Source organism: Mixophyes fleayi, chromosome 12 (assembly GCF_038048845.1).
Source record: "Mixophyes fleayi isolate aMixFle1 chromosome 12, aMixFle1.hap1, whole genome shotgun sequence".
Classification (NCBI taxonomy): Eukaryota; Metazoa; Chordata; class Amphibia; order Anura; family Limnodynastidae; genus Mixophyes; species Mixophyes fleayi.
The window spans coordinates 537,054-558,159 of NC_134413.1; the positions used below are offsets into that span (position 1 = coordinate 537,054).

A 21,106-nucleotide genomic window follows, 5' to 3' on the forward strand; every position below is an offset into this window, starting at 1 on the left:
CTGCGCAGAGAGGCTCCTCCAGCAGCGATGGGACCTGACGGTCTGCGCAGAGAAGCTCCTCCAGCAGCGATGGGACCTGACAGTCTGCACAGAGAGGCTCCTCCAGCAGCGATGGGACCTGACGGTCTGCACAGAGAGGCTCCTCCAGCAGCGATGGGACCCGACGGTCTGCGCAGAGAGGCTCCTCCAGCAGTGATGGGACCCGACGGTCTGCACAGAGAGGCTCCTCCAGCAGCGATGGGACCCGACGGTCTGCGCAGAGAGGCTCCTCCAGCAGCGATGGGACCTGACAGTCTGCACAGAGAGGCTCCTCCAGCAGTGATGGGACCCGACGGTCTGCACAGAGAGGCTCCTCCAGCAGCGATGGGACCCGACGGTCTGCGCAGAGAGGTTCCTACAGCAGCGATGGGACCTGACGGTCTGCGCAGAGAGGCTCCTCCAGCAGCGATGGGACCTGACGGTCTGCGCAGAGAGGCTCCTCCAGCAGCGATGGGACCTGACGGTCTGCGCAGAGAGGCTCCTCCAGCAGCGATGGGACCTGACGGTCTGCGCAGAGAAGCTCCTCCAGCAGCGATGGGACCTGACAGTCTGCACAGAGAGGCTCCTCCAGCAGCGATGGGACCTGACGGTCTGCACAGAGAGGCTCCTCCAGCAACGATGGGACCCGACGGTCTGCACAGAGAGGCTCCTCCAGCAATGATGGGACCCGACGGTCTGCGCAGAGAGGCTCCTCCAGCAACGATGGGACCCGACGGTCTGCGCAGAGAGGCTCCTCCAGCAGCGATGGGACCTGACGGTCTGCACAGAGAGGCTCCTCCAGCAGCGATGGGACCTGACGGTCTGCACAGAGAGGCTCCTCCAGCAATGATGGGACCTGACGGTCTGCGCAGAGAGACTCCTCCAGCAACGATGGGACCCGACGGTCTGCACAGAGAGGCTCCTCCAGCAGCGATGGGACCCGACGGTCTACGCAGAGAGGCTCCTCCAGCAGCGATGGGACCTGACAGTCTGCACAGAGAGGCTCCTCCCGCAGTGATGGGACCCGACGGTCTGCACAGAGAGGCTCCTCCCGCAGCGATGGGACCTGACGGTCTGCACAGAGAGGCTCCTCCCGCAGTGATGGGACCCGACGGTCTGCACAGAGAGGCTCCTCCCGCAGTGATGGGACCCGACGGTCTGCACAGAGAGGCTCCTCCAGCAGCGATGGGACCCGACGGTCTGCGCAGAGAGGCTCCTCCAGCAGTGATGGGACCCGACGGTCTGCACAGAGAGGCTCCTCCAGCAGCGATGGGACCCGACGGTCTGCGCAGAGAGGCTCCTCCAGCAACGATGGGACCTGACGGTCTGCACAGAGAGGCTCCTCCAGCAGCGATGGGACCTGACGGTCTGCACAGAGAGGCTCCTCCCGCAGCGATGGGACCTGACGGTCTGCACAGAGAGGCTCCTCCCGCAGTGATGGGACCCGACGGTCTGCACAGAGAGGCTCCTCCCGCAGTGATGGGACCCGACGGTCTGCACAGAGAGGCTCCTCCAGCAGCGATGGGACCCGACGGTCTGCGCAGAGAGGCTCCTCCAGCAGTGATGGGACCCGACGGTCTGCACAGAGAGGCTCCTCCAGCAGCGATGGGACCCGACGGTCTGCACAGAGAGGCTCCTCCAGCAGCGATGGGACCTGACGGTCTGCGCAGAGAGGCTCCTCCAGCAACGATGGGACCTGACGGTCTGCACAGAGAGGCTCCTCCAGCAGCGATGGGACCTGACGGTCTGCACAGAGAGGCTCCTCCAGCAGCGATGGGACCTGACGGTCTGCACAGAGAGGCTCCTCCAGCAGCGATGGGACCTGACGGTCTGCACAGAGAGGCTCCTCCAGCAGCGATGGGACCCGACGGTCTGCGCAGAGAGGCTCCTCCAGCAGTGATGGGACCCGACGGTCTGCACAGAGAGGCTCCTCCAGCAGCGATGGGACCCGACGGTCTGCGCAGAGAGGCTCCTCCAGCAGCGATGGGACCTGACAGTCTGCACAGAGAGGCTCCTCCAGCAGTGATGGGACCCGACGGTCTGCACAGAGAGGCTCCTCCAGCAGCGATGGGACCCGACGGTCTGCGCAGAGAGGTTCCTACAGCAGCGATGGGACCTGACGGTCTGCGCAGAGAGGCTCCTCCAGCAGCGATGGGACCTGACGGTCTGCGCAGAGAGGCTCCTCCAGCAGCGATGGGACCTGACGGTCTGCGCAGAGAGGCTCCTCCAGCAGCGATGGGACCTGACGGTCTGCGCAGAGAAGCTCCTCCAGCAGCGATGGGACCTGACAGTCTGCACAGAGAGGCTCCTCCAGCAGCGATGGGACCTGACGGTCTGCACAGAGAGGCTCCTCCAGCAACGATGGGACCCGACGGTCTGCACAGAGAGGCTCCTCCAGCAATGATGGGACCCGACGGTCTGCGCAGAGAGGCTCCTCCAGCAACGATGGGACCCGACGGTCTGCGCAGAGAGGCTCCTCCAGCAGCGATGGGACCTGACGGTCTGCACAGAGAGGCTCCTCCAGCAGCGATGGGACCTGACGGTCTGCACAGAGAGGCTCCTCCAGCAATGATGGGACCTGACGGTCTGCGCAGAGAGGCTCCTCCAGCAGCGATGGGACCTGACGGTCTGCGCAGAGAGGCTCCTCCAGCAGCGATGGGACCTGACGGTCTGCGCAGAGAGGCTCCTCCAGCAGCGATGGGACCTGACGGTCTGCGCAGAGAAGCTCCTCCAGCAGCGATGGGACCTGACAGTCTGCACAGAGAGGCTCCTCCAGCAGCGATGGGACCTGACGGTCTGCGCAGAGAGGCTCCTCCAGCAGCGATGGGACCTGACGGTCTGCGCAGAGAAGCTCCTCCAGCAGCGATGGGACCTGACAGTCTGCACAGAGAGGCTCCTCCAGCAGCGATGGGACCTGACGGTCTGCACAGAGAGGCTCCTCCAGCAGCGATGGGACCTGACGGTCTGCACAGAGAGGCTCCTCCAGCAACGATGGGACCCGACGGTCTGCACAGAGAGGCTCCTCCAGCAATGATGGGACCCGACGGTCTGCGCAGAGAGGCTCCTCCAGCAACGATGGGACCCGACGGTCTGCGCAGAGAGGCTCCTCCAGCAGCGATGGGACCTGACGGTCTGCACAGAGAGGCTCCTCCAGCAGCGATGGGACCTGACGGTCTGCACAGAGAGGCTCCTCCAGCAATGATGGGACCTGACGGTCTGCGCAGAGAGACTCCTCCAGCAACGATGGGACCCGACGGTCTGCACAGAGAGGCTCCTCCAGCAACGATGGGACCCGACGGTCTGCGCAGAGAGGCTCCTCCAGCAGCGATGGGACCCGACGGTCTGCGCAGAGAGGCTCCTCCAGCAGCGATGGGACCTGACGGTCTGCGCAGAGAGGCTCCTCCAGCAGCGATGGGACCCGACGGTCTGCACAGAGAGGCTCCTCCAGCAGCGATGGGACCCGACGGTCTGCACAGAGAGGCTCCTCCAGCAGCGATGGGACCCGACGGTCTGCACAGAGAGGCTCCTCCAGCAGCGATGGGACCCGACGGTCTGCACAGAGAGGCTCCTCCAGCAGCGATGGGACCTGACGGTCTGCACAGAGAGGCTCCTCCAGCAGCGATGGGACCTGACGGTCTGCACAGAGAGGCTCCTCCAGCAGCGATGGGACCTGACGGTCTGCGCAGAGAGACTCCTCCAGCAGCGATGGGACCTGACGGTCTGCACAGAGAGGCTCCTCCAGCAGCGATGGGACCTGACGGTCTGCGCAGAGAGGCTCCTCCAGCAGCGATGGGACCTGACGGTCTGCGCAGAGAGGCTCCTCCAGCAGCGATGGGACCTGACGGTCTGCACAGAGAGGCTCCTCCAGCAGTGATGGGACCCGACGGTCTACGCAGAGAGGCTCCTCCAGCAACGATGGGACCTGACGGTCTGCGCAGAGAGGCTCCTCCAGCAGTGATGGGACCCGACGGTCTGCGCAGAGAGGCTCCTCCCGCAGCGATGGGACCCGACGGTCTGCGCAGAGAGGCTCCTCCCGCAGCGATGGGACCCGATGGTCTGCGCAGAGAGGCTCCTCCCGCAGCGATGGGACCCGACGGTCTGCGCAGAGAGGCTCCTCCCGCAGCGATGGGACCAGACGGTCTGCGCAGAGAGGCTCCTCCCGCAGCGATGGGACCCGACGGTCTGCGCAGAGAGGCTCCTTCCGCAGCGATGGGACCCGACGGTCTGCGCAGAGAGGCTCCTCCAGCAGTGATGGGACCTTACGGTCTGCGCAGAGAGGCTCCTCCAGCAACGATGGGACCTGACGGTCTGCGCAGAGAGGCTCCTCCAGCAGTGATGGGACCCGATGGTCTGCGCAGAGAGGCTCCTCCAGCAGCGATGGGACCCGATGGTCTGCGCAGAGAGGCTCCTCCAGCAGCGATGGGACCCGATGGTCTGCGCAGAGAGGCTCCTCCAGCAGCGATGGGACCCGATGGTCTGCGCAGAGAGGCTCCTCCAGCAGTGATGGGACCCGACGGTCTGCACAGAGAGGCTCCTCCAGCAGCGATGGGACCCGACGGTCTGCGCAGAGAGGCTCCTCCAGCAGCGATGGGACCTGACGGTCTGCGCAGAGAGGCTCCTCCAGCAACGATGGGACCCGACGGTCTGCGCAGAGAGGCTCCTCCAGCAACGATGGGACCCGACGGTCTGCGCAGAGAGGCTCCTCCAGCAACGATGGGACCTGACGGTCTGCGCAGAGCGGCTCCTCCAGCAGCGATGGGACCTGACGGTCTGCGCAGAGCGGCTCCTCCAGCAGCGATGGGACCCGACGGTCTGCGCAGAGAGGCTCCTCCAGCAACGATGGGACCTGACGGTCTGCGCAGAGAGGCTCCTCCAGCAGCGATGGGACCTGACGGTCTGCGCAGAGAGGCTCCTCCAGCAACGATAAGACGCCATAGAGAAGGTTCGCTAACTTGATAAATTATAAGAAGAGCTGTGATGCCCATTCTGACACCACTGTTTTCTGATTTTTGGCTCATCACAGCTTAGTAAATAGACCCCTTATAGAACACCCCCCGAATCCTTGGTCCATCATACACCCAATAGGACGTTCTTCTGTCTTTGTAATACATAGGAGAAAACCCCCCACAATCGGTGATGCTACGATTCACTACGAGCGCCAGGGAACGGTCATTCAGTGGTGGGCGCTCGTAGCGAGGAGTTGTGCCGCCTTTTATTGGGCTTTTATTTTTCTCACATTGGATAACATTATATTATGACAGAAACAGGAAGGAGATTATAGTTTATATCAGTGGATTTTTGTGACTGTTTTATTCAATTAAACCTTATTTTAACAGGTGTCTGTGTTTTGTTTTTGATATTGTAAAACTACATGATCCAATGTGCTCTGGAAGGTCACGGTGTTGTCTGTGGCTCAACAAGTTAGATAGACAAACACTGGTGGGAATCGGCGCCGCTCCAGATTGTGATCCAAATAACGAGTTTCCAGTCCGACGTTCCTGCTCGCCGATTCTTATGTGTCTGGCGATCATACATTTACATTTAATTGGAATAGACTTTTGGCAAAAATAGGTGCACTATGTACGTGAGCACATACTGTTGTACACATTGTGCCGGACTGAACCAGCCCATGGACAGAACTACAGAGGGTGCAGGATGTGTGCCCGTGCCAGGCTACCCCCCCCCCCTACAATGCCCTGCTCCCTCCGAGGCCCCCCAATCTGCAGGCACATTGTGGTGAATTATCCCCTGGAGCAGAGATGAGTAAAGTAGTAATTGTCCTGCACCCCCTACACGCCCTGACCAGTAAAACCTCCGTCTGCCTCTGAGGAGATAAAATAACAGAGATGGGGGCAGGAAATGAGGATTTTTAGGTCCACAGAATGTACTATAAGGGGACTGTGGATGGCAGGTATGTTACCATGTTCTATATATGTGCGTATTTAGCCTCTAACGTGTAGTTTGTGATACAGGAATTATATTGTGGGAAATGTGAATTTCATCTCTTCCAAAATAGCCGCTCACATGTCTCTACATTGTCAGGTTATTACCGCTAAATAGGTATAAAAAAAAAGGGTGAAGTAACAAATTAAAGTTTTGGAATTGATATAAAGGGGAAGATTTATGAAACCTAAAAAGCAAAAGTGGAGATGATGTCAGTGGCAACCAATCAAATTCTAGCTCTCATTTTCTTGAATGAATTAGATACATGATAGCTATAATCTGATTGGTTGCTATGGGCAACAGCTCCAATTGTCCTTTTTAGAAAGCTATCCCAAAATGTGTTTTAAATAAATGAAATATTACTTTTTTCACTTGTTTCAACAGATATAACTGTCTGTTTCTGTCCTGATATCTGATAATATGATCCAGTCAGGAGATCTCTCTCTATATTATATATAATAACCCAGCAGTGTCTGATCCTGTCCTGATAATATGATCCAGTAAGGGGATCTCTCTATATATTATATATAATAACCCAGCAGTGTCTGATCCTGTCCTGATATCTGATAATATGATCCAGTCAGGAGATCTCTCTATATATTATATATAATAACCCAGCAGTGTCTGATCCTGTCCTGATAATATGGTCCAGTCAGAAGATCTCTCTCTATATTATATATAATAACCCAGCGCTGTCTGATCCTGTCCTGATAATATGATCCAGTCAGGAGATCTCTATATATTATATATAATAACTCAGCGCTGTCTGATCCTGTCCTGATAATATGATCCAGTCAGGAGATCTCTATATTATATATAATAACCCAGCGCTGTCTGATCCTGTCCTGATAATATGATCCAGTCAGGAGATCTCTATATATTATATATAATAAACCAGCAGTGTCTGATCCTGTCCTGATAATAGGATCCAGTAAAGGGATCTCTCTCTATATTATATATAATAACCCAGCGCTGTCTGATCCTGTCCTAATAATATGATCCAATCTGGGGATCTCTCTCTATATATTATATATAATAACCCAGCACTGTCTGATCCTGGCCTAATAATATGATCCAATCAGGGGATCTCTCTCTATATATTATATATAATAACCCAGCAGTGTCTGATCCTGTCCTGATAATATGATCCAGTCAGGAGATCTCTCTATATATTATATATAATAACCCAGCAGTGTCTGATCCTGTCCTGATAATAGGATCCAGTAAGGGGATCTCTCTCTATATTATATATAATAACCCAGCAGTGTCTGATCCTGTCCTGATAATAGGATCCAGTAAGGGGATCTCTCTCTATATTATATATAATAACCCAGCAGTGTCTGATCCTGTCCTGATAATATGATCCAGTCAGGGGATCTCTCTCTTTATTATATATAATAACCCAGCAGTGTCTGATCCTGTCCTGATAATATGATCCAGTCAGGGGATCTCTCTCTATATATTATATATAATATGATCCAGTCACTATAGATTCTATGGAAGGTCAGCATTGCTTGTCCTCAGGATGTGTACATTATGGATGCAGTTACTTGTGACAGTAACACCTCTCTCCCACCGTATGTTAGGTAAGGGACCAGAGACTCTATATGCGGGGCAGAAGCTGAATGATAATGAGTGGCACACGGTCAGAGTGGTCCGCAGAGGGAAGACCCTTAAACTAACCGTGGATGATGATGTGGCAGAAGGTGAGATGTGCGGAGAGCAATGGTCTCAATGATGTAATATATATATTTGTTTCGGAGTTTGGTCACAGGATAGATAATCATAAGTTGATCTGTAATAGAAGCTGGGTTTGGAAATCAATGAGCAATCTCTTGTAATGAGCTGCCTGCAATGTTTTTACTGATCTGTATTATTGGGTTTGGGCAGCAGATGGCACTCTAGCATAGATTCAGCCATCTAGTCCACATTGACAGTCGCACCTTCAGGTTGAGTTAAGACTTTATTGAATAACATTATTACAGTGGTGAATGATATTTAGGTCAATACAAATCTCTTCTAGGAGGTTAGATTCATTCTCTGCTGCCTGCTGTTATTGTATGACCTGAAACCTTAATGACTTTGGTCCCATTACCCAGGTACGATGGCGGGTGACCACACCCGCCTGGAGTTCCACAACATTGAGACTGGAGTGATGACAGAAAAGCGCTTTGCCTCTGCTGTGCCCTCAAGGTTCATCGGGCACCTCCAGAGCCTCATGTTCAATGGTCTTCTCTACATCGACCTGTGTAAGAACGGAGACATCGATTACTGCGAGCTGAAGGCACGCTTCGGGATACGACCTATCATTGCTGATCCCGTCACCTTCAGGACCAAGGCCAGCTACCTGACACTGTCCACCCTGCAGGCCTACACCTCCATGCACCTCTTCTTCCAGTTCAAGACCATATCTCCTGATGGCTTCATTCTTTTCAACAGTGGCGATGGCAACGACTTCATCGCGGTGGAGCTGGTGAAGGGGTAGGAGCAGAGCGGTCGATGAGGGCATCGTGGGGGGGTCATAGGATTAGTGAGTGGGTAAAATAAGAGACACAAAGGAGAAGGGAAGATGGACATTAGGGTGACTACAGAATTTACGCATCATTATTATTATTATTATTACCATTTATTTATAAAGCGCCACTAATTCCGCAGCACTGTACAGAGAACTCACATCAGTCCCTGCCCCATTGGGGCTTACAGTCTAAATTCCCTAATATACACACACAGACTAAGGTCGATTTGTTAGCTGCCAATTAACCTACCAGTATGTTTTTATTTGGAGTGTGGGAGGAAACCGGAGCACCCGGAGGAAACCCACGCAAACACGGGGAGAACATACTAACGCCACACAGATAAGGCCATGGCTGGGAATTGAACTCATGCCCCCAGTGCTGTGAGGCAGAAGTGCTAACCACTGAGCTACCGTGCTTCTCCTCCTATGTGATTGATTTTTAGTTTGTTTATTGATAATAGTTAAATATAAGTGATTTTTTTTATTTCAATTAAACCCTTTTGGTTGGTTCAATGTCTTGTTGTCACTGTCACACATATAAATCCTCCTCGGGAGAAATATCTGAACTAATGAAAAGTTCAGGCTAATTGCTAATTGTTGTCCTCCCTGTAATTCTCCCTCTGTTTAGTCTTGAACTATGAGGAACATCAGAGAAGTCTGTCAGACCCTGGTAGCTAGTGAGACGTCAGCCAGGGCTGGGGGCTGACGAGGGTGGGTCCAGGCTACACTGTGCAGAGACCCCTCACTCACCTTCTTTCCTCAGATACATCCACTATGTCTTTGACCTTGGAAATGGGCCCAATGTCATCAAAGGTAACAGTGAGCGTCAACTGAACGACAACCAATGGCATCACGTGGTCATCACTCGCGACAACAGCAATACGCACACTCTGAAGGTAGACACCAAGGCCGTAACACAGGTCATTAATGGAGCCAAAAATCTGGATCTGAAAGGTGAGGACTGGTGGTGTCAGCAGAGGTTCCATAGTGAAGGTTCTGGGCTGGGAAGATGATGGAGGTGGGGAATTTAAATTGTATCTGTCTCTTGCTCTCAGTGGAGGCAGCCATTTTGTTTTGCCCGGACTAATATTCAGCCTAGAAAGTGACAGACTGATGGTCATTTTGTGTATTACAGACAGTCCTGACTTGATTTAAGTTGGTAAAACTAGATTTTGCAATTACAATGTGAAGATTTTTGCGAAATATTTGCAAATAGCGATACAATTAATACTAGGGTCAAATTGAAAAGCAGCATAGAGATGTGAGCCTGGGAGTAGCTATAAGGATATAAGTACTAAGGATACTTATTTCCGTTCTGCAGCTTCCAAACCTGTTGTTGCTGCATTGTGCTAGTTACTAACAGCAAAGACATCATAGACCTGTGTGTGTCAGAGTCTAGAACTTACTGACCCCGTATTGTGTGCCTGTGATACAATGTATATTACCTCTAGGCAGATTGAGTCCATTGATCTCTAGAGATCATATTGTTGGAGCAGGAGAAGTAACTGGTCCATTTAGTGGGGGAGTCCTCAGTCCCACCGGGAGACCCCCAGTTCTGCTCCCTCTCGCTGTTGTTCTGCCCCAACACTGTCGTTATATCCTTATTATAATATACATTTATCCACGTAGCTGGTGAATCACTATGTAGCGGGACTGAGGGAGACGTTATAACCTGGTACGGGTGGGACAGACTGGGGAAATATCTGTTCTGTCTTATTTCTCAGTCCAGTTGGCAGCACAGTGATGGTCTCTGTGCCCACAGGTGACCTGTACATTGCTGGGCTGGCACAGGGCATGTACAGCAACTTACCAAAACTGGTGGCATCACGCGACGGGTTTCAGGGCTGCTTGGCCTCCGTGGACCTCAATGGACGGCTGCCTGACCTGATCAGTGATGCCCTGCACCGCAGCGGTCAGATCGAGCGCGGATGTGAAGGTACAACCTCATATAGTCCAACCTACAGTGACGGCACCGTCCGCCTTTGGGACCTTTTCACACCATTCCTTGATGCTTCCATCACACCCCCATCCTCAATGTCCTGCACCTCTACAGCATCATGTTCCTCCACTCTGGTCCTCACTCTACTCACCCTCATCTTACTCCATCACTATCAGCTGCACTCCCACTCGCCAAGTAGGACAAGGACTGAGCTGTCCGCTGCACTAGGACGCTCTCCGTATATTCCGCCCAAACTAACATTTAATATGAACACTTAAAATGTGAGAGCAAATGGAAACCTCTAATTTTGTCATTTTGTTTACAAGACCATTTTTTTGTAACATTTCTCACTGTAGTTTATAAAATTACTTTACAGCACAATAATAGATATTAGAACTGTGGGAACTGAAATTCTAACTCCGAGAGTTCACAGTCAAGATGGTGAATAGAAGTGATAGTACAAGTCGATTTTATTGTGTCCTGAAAGTTCTCTTATGCGGTGTATACCTATACGTCACAGCCGGGAGACGGTTAAATACGCCCAATAATAACCTCAATTATGTTGAATGTTCTGCCGATAAGATTGGTTCCATGTACTGTCATTTGCCAATGTAATAAACACAGCTTTCAGCCATTAGCGTCTTGTTTTGTTGGGACGGTCTCCTGCTCCCAATCGGCCAATCACAGTTGTTACATATTATTATTATACTGTTCCAGGATTATCACTGCATACAGTTCTGGTAGAAGTTAGGAGCTATGTCCGCATGTCTGACTCAATCACCCACCGACATTTCACCACCTACCCATGATGCATCACTGACGTCATGCCCATAACACTCATACCCAGGACTGGAGACCTCTGGTAATATGGGAATAGATGATAACCCCCCTCTCAGTCTTCTGTAATTCTTTGGGGAGGGGGAGTGTTAGGAAAATTCATGTGCAGGAAACCAGATTCGTACAGGTTTTCTACTTTAGTTTACAAATTGAAAGCAAATGTCTAGTTGCTGTGTGTTACAGCACCTTGTCCTGTACACCAGTGTTCCTAATTGTCTTTAATTGTATTTTTCTTTTTTTGTTCTGGGGGGTTCTCTATATACAATAAAGCGTTCTGTCCCCCATATTATCTGCACATACTGAAGTCATAGCGCCCTCTAATCTCAGCCTCTAGTACTGCACAGGGGAAAATGCTTTCTTATAAATTAGCGTTTTGCATGACGTATTTGTGGAAATATTACGGGATATCATATAGTAAGGTGGAGAAGGATTATATTAAGTTGTATTAGGCTGAATCACCGTTACAATGTACATCTGGTGTGATTACATCGCTGCTCTCAGACTGGATATAATTGGAGGTCACAGATCAGATAAATAGATGCAACATTAAAACTTGTATTGTAGGGTGACTTCCTTCCACATAGAATAATGCTGTTCATTGGGTGTAGATACAACTTTCTACAATATCTGGCTTTCTGTAGGCATCAAACAGCGCCACCACTCACATGCAGGCTGTATCAAGTACTGCAGCCAAAAATCATCTATCAATTTAAATGCCTAAAGTAAAGAATATTTAAAATGGGGTAACACAGAATCAATTCAAGGTGGAACTTCAAACACAGCTGCCATATGGGGGTGTCTGATGCCCTGTTGCATATCGTGTGACTGGCATATCGACAGGTGCAAAGAATTATTCTGTCATCTTTGTAAAGCGATGAAGTTACAAGTCCTGAGGACGCTCTGTGGTAATGAGCAACGACACCCCATGTCTATATAAAATCTCTTTGTGTGTTTAATAACCCATGGGTGCACCTGTGATCCAGGGAAACAAGGTGATGGTCCTGGGGGGCCAGGTCTCAGCAGATCCCCCCCCCCTTATGAACGGCAGTGTGTTTGCTCTGCCACTTCCTGCACTGTGAGCTTTGCTTGTGCGCAGGACCCGCTGGCTGCTCGCCATCTGCTGCCGACTGCTTGGATTTTGGCTGCCTGACAGGTGGATGCTTCTGCTTGTGGGGGTGGTGGTGGAATGGGGGGTTTGAGGTCAGGGGTACCCCGAGAATCGCTGCTGTACTAACATCTGCTTTGTTTTTGTTCCTTGGCTAACAAAGATGCTTTGACCAAAGCTAATCTACAAGGTAGTCTGCCCATAACCTAACCAGCCTTACCATCTGTAACACAGCCACACCACAGCCAGGGGGCGCCTGTGTCACCAGGAAGGGGGGCGGTCACTCTGGGGGTCAGACTGTGGAGCTGACTGGCTACTGGTTTGGCTGTTTGTGTTATGAAAGCGTCGTCAGCACTGAGTGGGCAATTGTCCGACTAGTCCAGAGAGTGGGAACAGAGTCCTCCACACATAGCAAAGCTCCACCTTGGGTGGAGGAGTATTCACAGGACCTTGTTGGGAGAGACCTTGGAGGGATCTGTTTAGCTTCAGACTTTGGGTAGGGCAGATGGGTGGTCTGTGTAGGGGGATTCCATGTCTCTGCTGACCTTAGTAACCATTCAGTGCTGACTATGCTCTCAGTGATTCTACTCATCGTCTGGTCATCTGACATCGTGCCCTCCGCATGTCACCCCTTCCCGTGTACCTTGCCGTGTCAGTCTGTGCTCCGCATCTTGTCTCATCCAATGAAGCATGTTACACAATGGCAGAACTATTTGGGTGCCAGTACGGGGAGGGTTTTGGAGGTTTCGGTAGCGGCAGGTAGTCTAAGACCAGGTGAAAAAGTCCTTTAAATAAGAGTAACATTTTATAACTCCTGAAAAGGAAAACCGCTCAGGGCTCATTCACACCCATCATAATAAACACATGAAAAGCACATTGACCATAGTGAAATGTGAGCGCCTTGTGCAATTGTAGCGCGTGGCTCAGCTTGCCATGTGTGCCGCGTGGGACCAGTAGGATGATCTCAGAGATGGTCTTCAGTATTTTGTGATAATGTCACTTGTTCTATTAATATATGTGATGAATGTGCCATAGATTTTAGGCCGTTTATAAGTGTGTATAGCGAGGATATAAATGTACTTTTATTAAACAGGTTGGTATTGTAATCCCGCGTCTCGGATATTCAGCCTCTATTATTACTGGTTAAGTGCTGGTTACAACGATAACGAGTTTGTGTTGTCAATGTCTCTGTATAGAAAACATGTTCTAAGAACAAATAACAAACTCCTGTATTAGATATCTGTATAGACCTTCGGTCCGTACATTGTAAGTCTCCATACTGAGTGTTTAATGGAGAAACTTTACTAATCAGAAACTGAAGAGGAACAGGGAGTAATAGGAGGAGTTATAGAGAGGATATAGGGAGTAATAGGAGGAGTTATAGAGAGAGGATATAGGGAGTAATAGGAGTTATACAGGGAGTAATAGAAGGAGTTATAGAGAGGATATAGGGAATAATAGGAGGAATTCTATCGGGAGTATCAGGTGCAGTTATAGAGAGAAGATATAGTGAGTAATAGGAAGAGTTATATAGGGAGTAACAGCATACTTGCCAATTCTCCCGGGAGACTACCGAAATACGGTGATGCAATTTGCGGTGAATTGCGTCATTTTGTAATAGGAGTTATAGAGAGAGGGAATATGGTGAGTAATAGGAGGAGTTATAGAGCAAGGATATAGTGAGTAATAGGAGGTGTTATATAGGGAGTAATAGGAGGAGTTATAGAGAAAGGATATAGTGAGTAATAGGAGGTGTTATATAGGAAGTAATAGGAGGAGTTATAGAGAAAGGATATAGTGAGTAATAGGAGGTGTTATATAGGAAGTAATAGGAGGAGTGATTGAAAGTCGTAGGAATAACAGAAGGATTTATAGAGACAGGTTCTAGGGAGTAACAGGAGGACCTATAAGTAGGAATTATATAAGTAATAGGATGTTCTATAAAGAGAAGTTAAACTGGAGTCTATGATAGAATAGGAGCTATCAGAAGGGGTTATATAACATAATAGGAGCTGCTACAATGAGAGGTTATATGCAGTAATACGAGTTATAGGATGTTATATGGAGTTACAATGAGAGGTTACAGAGTAAGAGGGAGTATATAAAGGTCCTGTATAATGAGTGTATTATAGTAATAATAGGAGTACTTGATGTCTGTAATGGATCTGGTTATTTTGTAGCATCAGCTGACCTCTCAGGTCTGAACGTTAGATACCAGCGCAGGTTTGATACCCCTGGGGGTCTGGGACCAGATGGTTTCCTGGGATGAGGGTCTGGTTTCTGCATGTAACAGCCGGTATCTCCTCTTTCAGCTCCGCATGATTGATATGTGTCATTGTTGCATGTTACTAGTTTGGCTTTAGAGAGAGTTTGGTGGAGGGAATTTGGGGCAACTGACCGTGGTCTACAATGTTCTCCTCTGTGCTGGATCCTAGGTCCTACCACAACCTGTCAGGAGGACTCCTGCGCAAACCAAGGTGTCTGCATTCAGCAATGGGAGGGCTTCACCTGTGACTGCTCCATGACGTCATACTCAGGGCCACAATGCAATGACCGTAAGTACAGTGCTGTATCCATACAAAATACCGTGTGAAGAAACGACACCAGTATGCGTTGTGTCATGGTGCAAAGCGCAACATGGTTCTCTCTCTGTCTGAATCTCTCTCTCAGTGTCTCTGCCTCTTGTTGTCTCTCTCTCTCCCTTTGTCTCTCTCCCTCTCGTTGTGTGTGTCTCTCTCTCTCATTGTCTCTATCTCCCTCTCTCTCTCTCTCCCTCATTGTCTCTCTTTCTCTCTCTTGTTGTGTCTCTCTCTCTCATTGTCTCTATCTCCCTCTCTCTCTCTCTTATTGTCTCTCCCTCTCTCGTTGTCTCTCTCTCCCATATATATATATAATGTTACCTGTGTTTAGCGGTCACATCATATTACGTCTACATCTAGGAGACTTTGCCAGCTGGGCCCAGCATTATATTATAATGACCTGCGTGATCTGAGGTTGTATTATTAGTACAATGAGATGTTTCATAGTTCATTCACATACATCCAGACCTCCACTGACACTCTGATTTCACATGTTCCAATTTCAGTGTTTTTATTCCCTGATGTGTTGTCTTTTTCCTGCTTTCTACACCACATAATGTGCCCAGATACAGACATATTATAATACAGTTGTTTTATTGCTGTGTACAATTCAGTATAGTTGTTACTTTATTAGTGACGAAAACAAGACAACGCTGTACATTAGTATATATAAAATGATATGTGTGCATAGCTAAGGGAGAGATATAGCAGCTTTACTTATTATTGTAGAGATGTCATATTCATAGATTAGCTGCAATGTGTAGACATTATACATGCTGGGACAAACTCGTACAATGAACACCTCTGATGAAATGCAAATTGCTGTGTTTGCTTTTTTTCTTATTTGCAAAAAGTTTCATTTTACACTTTCCTGAATTTTACACCAATTTTTCTTGGTTCCTTGAAAAATGTAAAATTATGTTTGATTGTTTATTATATCCAACTTCATCTGTCTCACTACTTCCCCTGCTGGCTGCTGGCCGTCACTACACTAGCAGCTGTCACTACTCAGTCACTCTACCTGACATTTATTTCAGAATTATTGTAATGGTATCACCCTGGCACATTTAATTATAAATAAAAAATGTTAAACGGGGAGCTCTCCTTTGTCATGGAAGTACTATAATCAGGGGCAGTGTATACCCCAGGGAGTGGGGTATCTCTGGTGGTTCAATGGGGTAAGTTCCCCTGTCCTGTACTGATCAGGGTAGCACAGAACAGAATTATTTCCGATCTATGAACGTCATAAGTAAGTCATACAACACGCAGCAAAATTGTTACAGGTAAGGGATTGTTACTGGAATTATATTATTGTTGTTGTAAACTTACCTGCTGTGTCTCCTGGTGAATATTGTATGAACCAGTAAACCTCTGACCATGTCACTAATCTACACACTTAGAACTATTACAGTGCAGAAAAATGCTCAAATGTCGCTGTGTATGTTAGATAGACATCGATCAATAGCCACATTTCCTGATATAACAAATCCACATAAATACAATTAGTTTCTGAAAGGTAGTTGTAACATAAGGGTTAATCCCAAATCCTTAAACAAGTGAGTCATAGGGAACTTAGCGGAGAAGGTCAACAGAAATCAAGAGGTCGTTTGCGGTCTTAATTATTTGCTAGTCGGAGAGAGTTTAATTATTTATAATATTTAATTAAACCACTGCAGAAAACAAAACTTTCCTGCAACCTTCTCTTATCTTTTCTCCCCCTGTCCTCTCCTTCTCACGCTCTCTCTCTCCCCTTCTCTCTCACTCTCTTTCTATATCTCCCTCTCTCCCTGTTTCCCATCTCTCCTTCTCTCTCTCTCTCTCTGTCTCTGTCTATCTCTCCCTGTCAGTCCTACTCTTCCATTCTGTCTCTCGTTCTCTCTTTCTAACCCTTCCTCTGCCCCCATTCTTTTCACATTTTTCTCTCACTTGTCCTCCATCCCCGACCTTATTACTTCTCTCTCTCTGACCTGTCCTCCATCCCTGACCTCATTACTTCTCTCTCTGACCTGTCCTCTATCCCCGACCTTATTACTTCTCTCTCTCTGACCTGTCCTCCATCCCCGACCTTATTACTTCTCTCTCTCTGACCTGTCCTCCATCCCCGACCTTATTACTTCTCTCTCTGACTTGTCCTCCATCCCCGACCTTATTACTTCTCTCTCTGACCTGTCCTCTATCCCCGACCTTATTACTTCTCTCTCTCTGACCTGTCCTCCATCCCCTACCTTATTACTTCTCTCTCTGACCTGTCCTCCATCCCCGACCTTATTACTTCTCTCTCTCTGACCTGTCCTCCATCCCCGACCTTATTACTTCTCTCTCTGTCCTGTCCTGTCCTCCATCCCCCACCTTATTACTTCTCTCTCTCTGACCTGTCCTCCATCCCCCACCTTATTACTTCTCTCTCTCTGACCTGTCCTCCATCCCCGACCTTATTACTTCTCTCTCTGACCTGTCCTCTATCCCCGACCTTATTACTTCTCTCTCTCTGACCTGTCCTCCATCCCCGACCTTATTACTTCTCTCTCTGACCTGTCCTCCATCCCCGACCTTATTACTTCTCTCTCTCTGACCTGTCCTCCATCCCCGACCTTATTACTTCTCTCTCTCTGACCTGTCCTCCATCCCCCACCTTATTACTTCTCTCTCTGTCCTGTCCTCCATCCCCCACCTTATTACTTCTCTCTCTGACCTGTCCTCCATCCCCGACCTTATTACTTCTCTCTCTCTGACCTGTCCATTATCCCCGACCTTATTACTTCTCTCTCTGACCTGTCCATTATCCCCGACCTTATTACTTCTCTCTCTGACCTGTCCTCCATCCCCGACCTTATTACTTCTCTCTCTCTGACCTGTCCATTATCCCCGACCTTATTACTTCTCTCTCTGACCTGTCCTCCATCCCCGACCTTATTACTTCTCTCTCTGACCTGTCCTCCATCCCCGACCTTATTACTTCTCTCTCTGACCTGTCCTCCATCCCCGACCTTATTACTTCTCTCTCTGACCTGTCCTCCATCCCTGACCTTATTACTTCTCTCTGACTTGTCCCATAGAGATTCACTTATATTTGTAGGAAGATGACTAAGCTGTACCTGATTTATTACATGTTTATCTAGAGAATCATTTTCTACTTAGAGATACCGCTGTGTATCCGTGACAGCGCTGTAATAAGTAAGTTTGATATCAATGGGGAAATTCTGAAATGCTTCAATCCTAGAAAATGTTATAAATTTTTACCTCATTTTAATTGTGTATTTTAGAGCTGTGATAGTAACGCAGATATCAGGATTGTATGTAATAAAATATAAGTCTGTTATATGAAGCTCCAGTCATTATTTCCAGCACTTTGTTCCATGTTGGATTCTCATGTCTGATGTATTTTCTGCTGTTGCTTTCCTATATCACATTCATATAACTTTGTATACAGAGATTTTGTCTGCTCGACATTATATCATAATCCAGGGATACAAGAGAACATGAGGAAATCTGTCCTTATGTAGATATTGTGTTATTATAACATCGGATGTGTACAACATAAATTAGATGATTTTTCTATCTATGGTGCCCCCTGGTAACTGAGTTTACTGGTAGATCCTCACTCAGGTATCACTCAATATGAAATCTGGAAGAGTACCTTTGTGTCAACACATGGTGGCGCTGTGACTCTAATATAGGCTTCCTTTATCTCTTGGCGTGTGGTGTCTTGAGGTCATACTGTGTGTTGTGTGTGTCTCTGCGTGTTGCATGTAGGGGCAGTAAAATGCTTTTTTTTGGTACCTACTTTGAAAAATAATTTCAGGGAGATTGTGTAAGCGCTTGTCTCACACTACCCATGATCTTATCTACTGCCACCCAGGAACATGCGCAGCACCACCCATAGTACTGTGGGCAGCACGCCACCAGGGGGGGTTTGTGTGTGGGCAGCACGCCGCCAGGGGGGGTTTGTGTGTGGGCAGCACGCCGCCAGGGGGGGCTTGTGTGTGGGCAGCACGCCGCTAAGGGGGGTTTGTGTGTGGGCAGCACGCCGCCAAGGGGGGTTTGTGTGTGGGCAGCACGCCGCCAAGGGGGGTTTGTGTGTGGGCAGCACGCCGCCAAGGGGGGTTTGTGTGTGGGCATCACGCCGCCAAGGGGGGTTTGTGTGTGGGCAGCACGCCGCCAAGGGGGGTTTGTGTGTGGGCAGCACGCCGCCAAGGGGGGTTTGTGTGTGGGCAGCACGCCGCCAAGGGGGGTTTGTGTGTGGGCAGCACGCCGCCAAGGGGGGTTTGTGTGTGGGCAGCACGCCGCCAAGGGGGGTTTGTGTGTGGGCAGCACGCCACCGGGGGCTGTACAGTGAAATTCCTGCCACACTGCCTGATAAATAATAAGGCCTCCCCTGCAGGTTTATGGGGGCCCAGTCGCTTGTGATAGTGTGGGGGGGGGGGATAAATAGAGGAAAGTAAAGAAGGCCCTAAATTCTTTACTATGAACAATCTCTATTACAGGGAAACAAATATATTGTGACATCTAATAAACAAAAATAAATAAGTAAAAAATCTATAAAAGAAGAATGAAAAATGACTTGTAATACAAGCCTTGTGCTGCCTGGGGGGAACTGAGTTTGCAGCGATGTGCCGCCAGATGGCTGTGTACATTACCGCTTATTATGGTCAGGAGAGTCCGCTCTTCTTTCTGTGCATTTCTGTGACACTGCGTCATCAGTGCTCCATCACGAGGATCTTTTTCCCTGATATGTAACATGCTGGCCAGTGCGCCTGAGCGTCATCACACCAGTGACAATATGTCAACATGTGCAGACAGCCGCATGCCCAAGAGGCTCAGTGCGGGTCTGGGAGGTTAGCCTCCATTCCTGGGAGTCCAAGAGGTCTCCCAATATTCCTGGAGTCTCCCATACATGGCAGGAGAGTGGACGACGGGCACCTGCTAAATGGCAAATATGGCAAAATGTCTTTATCTTATCCATGAGCCTCTAAACCACTCTGATAATATATCCACTGCATGTCATAGGGCATTCTGGGTGTCCGTGTACATTTCTATCCAAATGTCCTTAATTGTTCATCTACGCGGTATCCTGTCTGTTATACGGGCGTTGGAAGTATATCTGAATAAATAAGAAATAATGTCAGATCAGTTGGTACAAGGAGAGCGCCAATGTGGATCTCCAGGAAGGTGACAGCTGTAACGCTAAAAAGAAATTGCAAAGAAGAAACCTCCAATCCGGGGAGAGTAAGAAGCAAATAAACCTGACAATGAAACGCGTTAAAGCAGAGTCAGTATAAAGAGGAGCGAATGTTCTTTAAATACTTTGGTGAATGAACAAGAACTGCAGAATAGTATAATACAATACAGCTACTAATGCAGTCCTGTAAGTGACTGTCTTTGTATTGTATACTAGTGATCACTGTTATCACAGTTCTGCACTTTTGGCCAGAAAGTAAACTGTTTTATTATTAAACTGTATTGTGTTACCTTAGCATGAGGGGCATATTTAAGATGCACTGCATAATATGAATGATAGTTTTCAATCCTCATCGGATAGATAAGGATTTAACTATCTTTCAAATTTATCAAAAAACCTTCACATGAACAGCGGTTCTGATAAACGGATGTCCCTGTGAAGTGCAAACCTCACCTTTCATGGCCTCTTCTCTTCTCCCATGTGGTGCCAACTGCGGTGATGTTTTCTCCTTTCAATCCCTGCGCGCCTGCGTCGACCAATAATCTCAGGCATGCGCGCAGAGATCCTGGACTGCAAGAACCTGAGTCATGTGACAGGGATCACATGATCCCTCCATACATGCGCTGTGCAGCTCTGCTCTTCGGAGCAGAGTTGACAGTAGTGAAAAGTTTCAATTATGTTAATGTACGTCAGCGTATGTAATGTACATCAGTGTATGTAATGTATGTCAGTGTATGTAATGTACACCAGCGTATGTAATGTACGTCAGCGTATGTAATGTACACCAGCGTATGTAATGTACACCAGCGTATTGTATGTCAGCGTATGTAATGTACATCAGTGTATGTAATGTACGTCAGCGTATGTAATGTACACCAGCGTATTGTATGTCAGTGTATGTAATGTACACCAGCGTATGTAATGTACGTCAGCGTATGTAATGTACACCAGCGTATGTAATGTACGTCAGTGTATGTAATGTACATCAGTG

At 48.8% G+C, this 21,106-nt stretch overlaps 1 protein-coding gene across 9 annotated transcripts in view; it reads left to right on the top strand.

Moving 5' to 3' along the window:
* The window catches only part of NRXN3 (neurexin 3), a 334,121-nt gene that overhangs the window by 146,283 nt on the left and 166,732 nt on the right, over positions 1-21,106 (top strand). For 8 of the 9 annotated variants that reach the window (XM_075192094.1, XM_075192097.1, XM_075192091.1 and 5 more), the window contains 5 exons: positions 7,548-7,667; positions 8,061-8,442; positions 9,240-9,430; positions 10,239-10,412; positions 14,793-14,912. In XM_075192094.1, the coding sequence (XP_075048195.1) occupies positions 7,548-7,667; positions 8,061-8,442; positions 9,240-9,430; positions 10,239-10,412; positions 14,793-14,912 (987 nt within the window). Of the gene's footprint in view, positions 1-7,547; positions 7,668-8,060; positions 8,443-9,239; positions 9,431-10,238; positions 10,413-12,520; positions 12,548-14,792; positions 14,913-21,106 lie in introns of all 9 variants that reach the window. The other variant, XM_075192090.1, reaches the window with a different exon arrangement.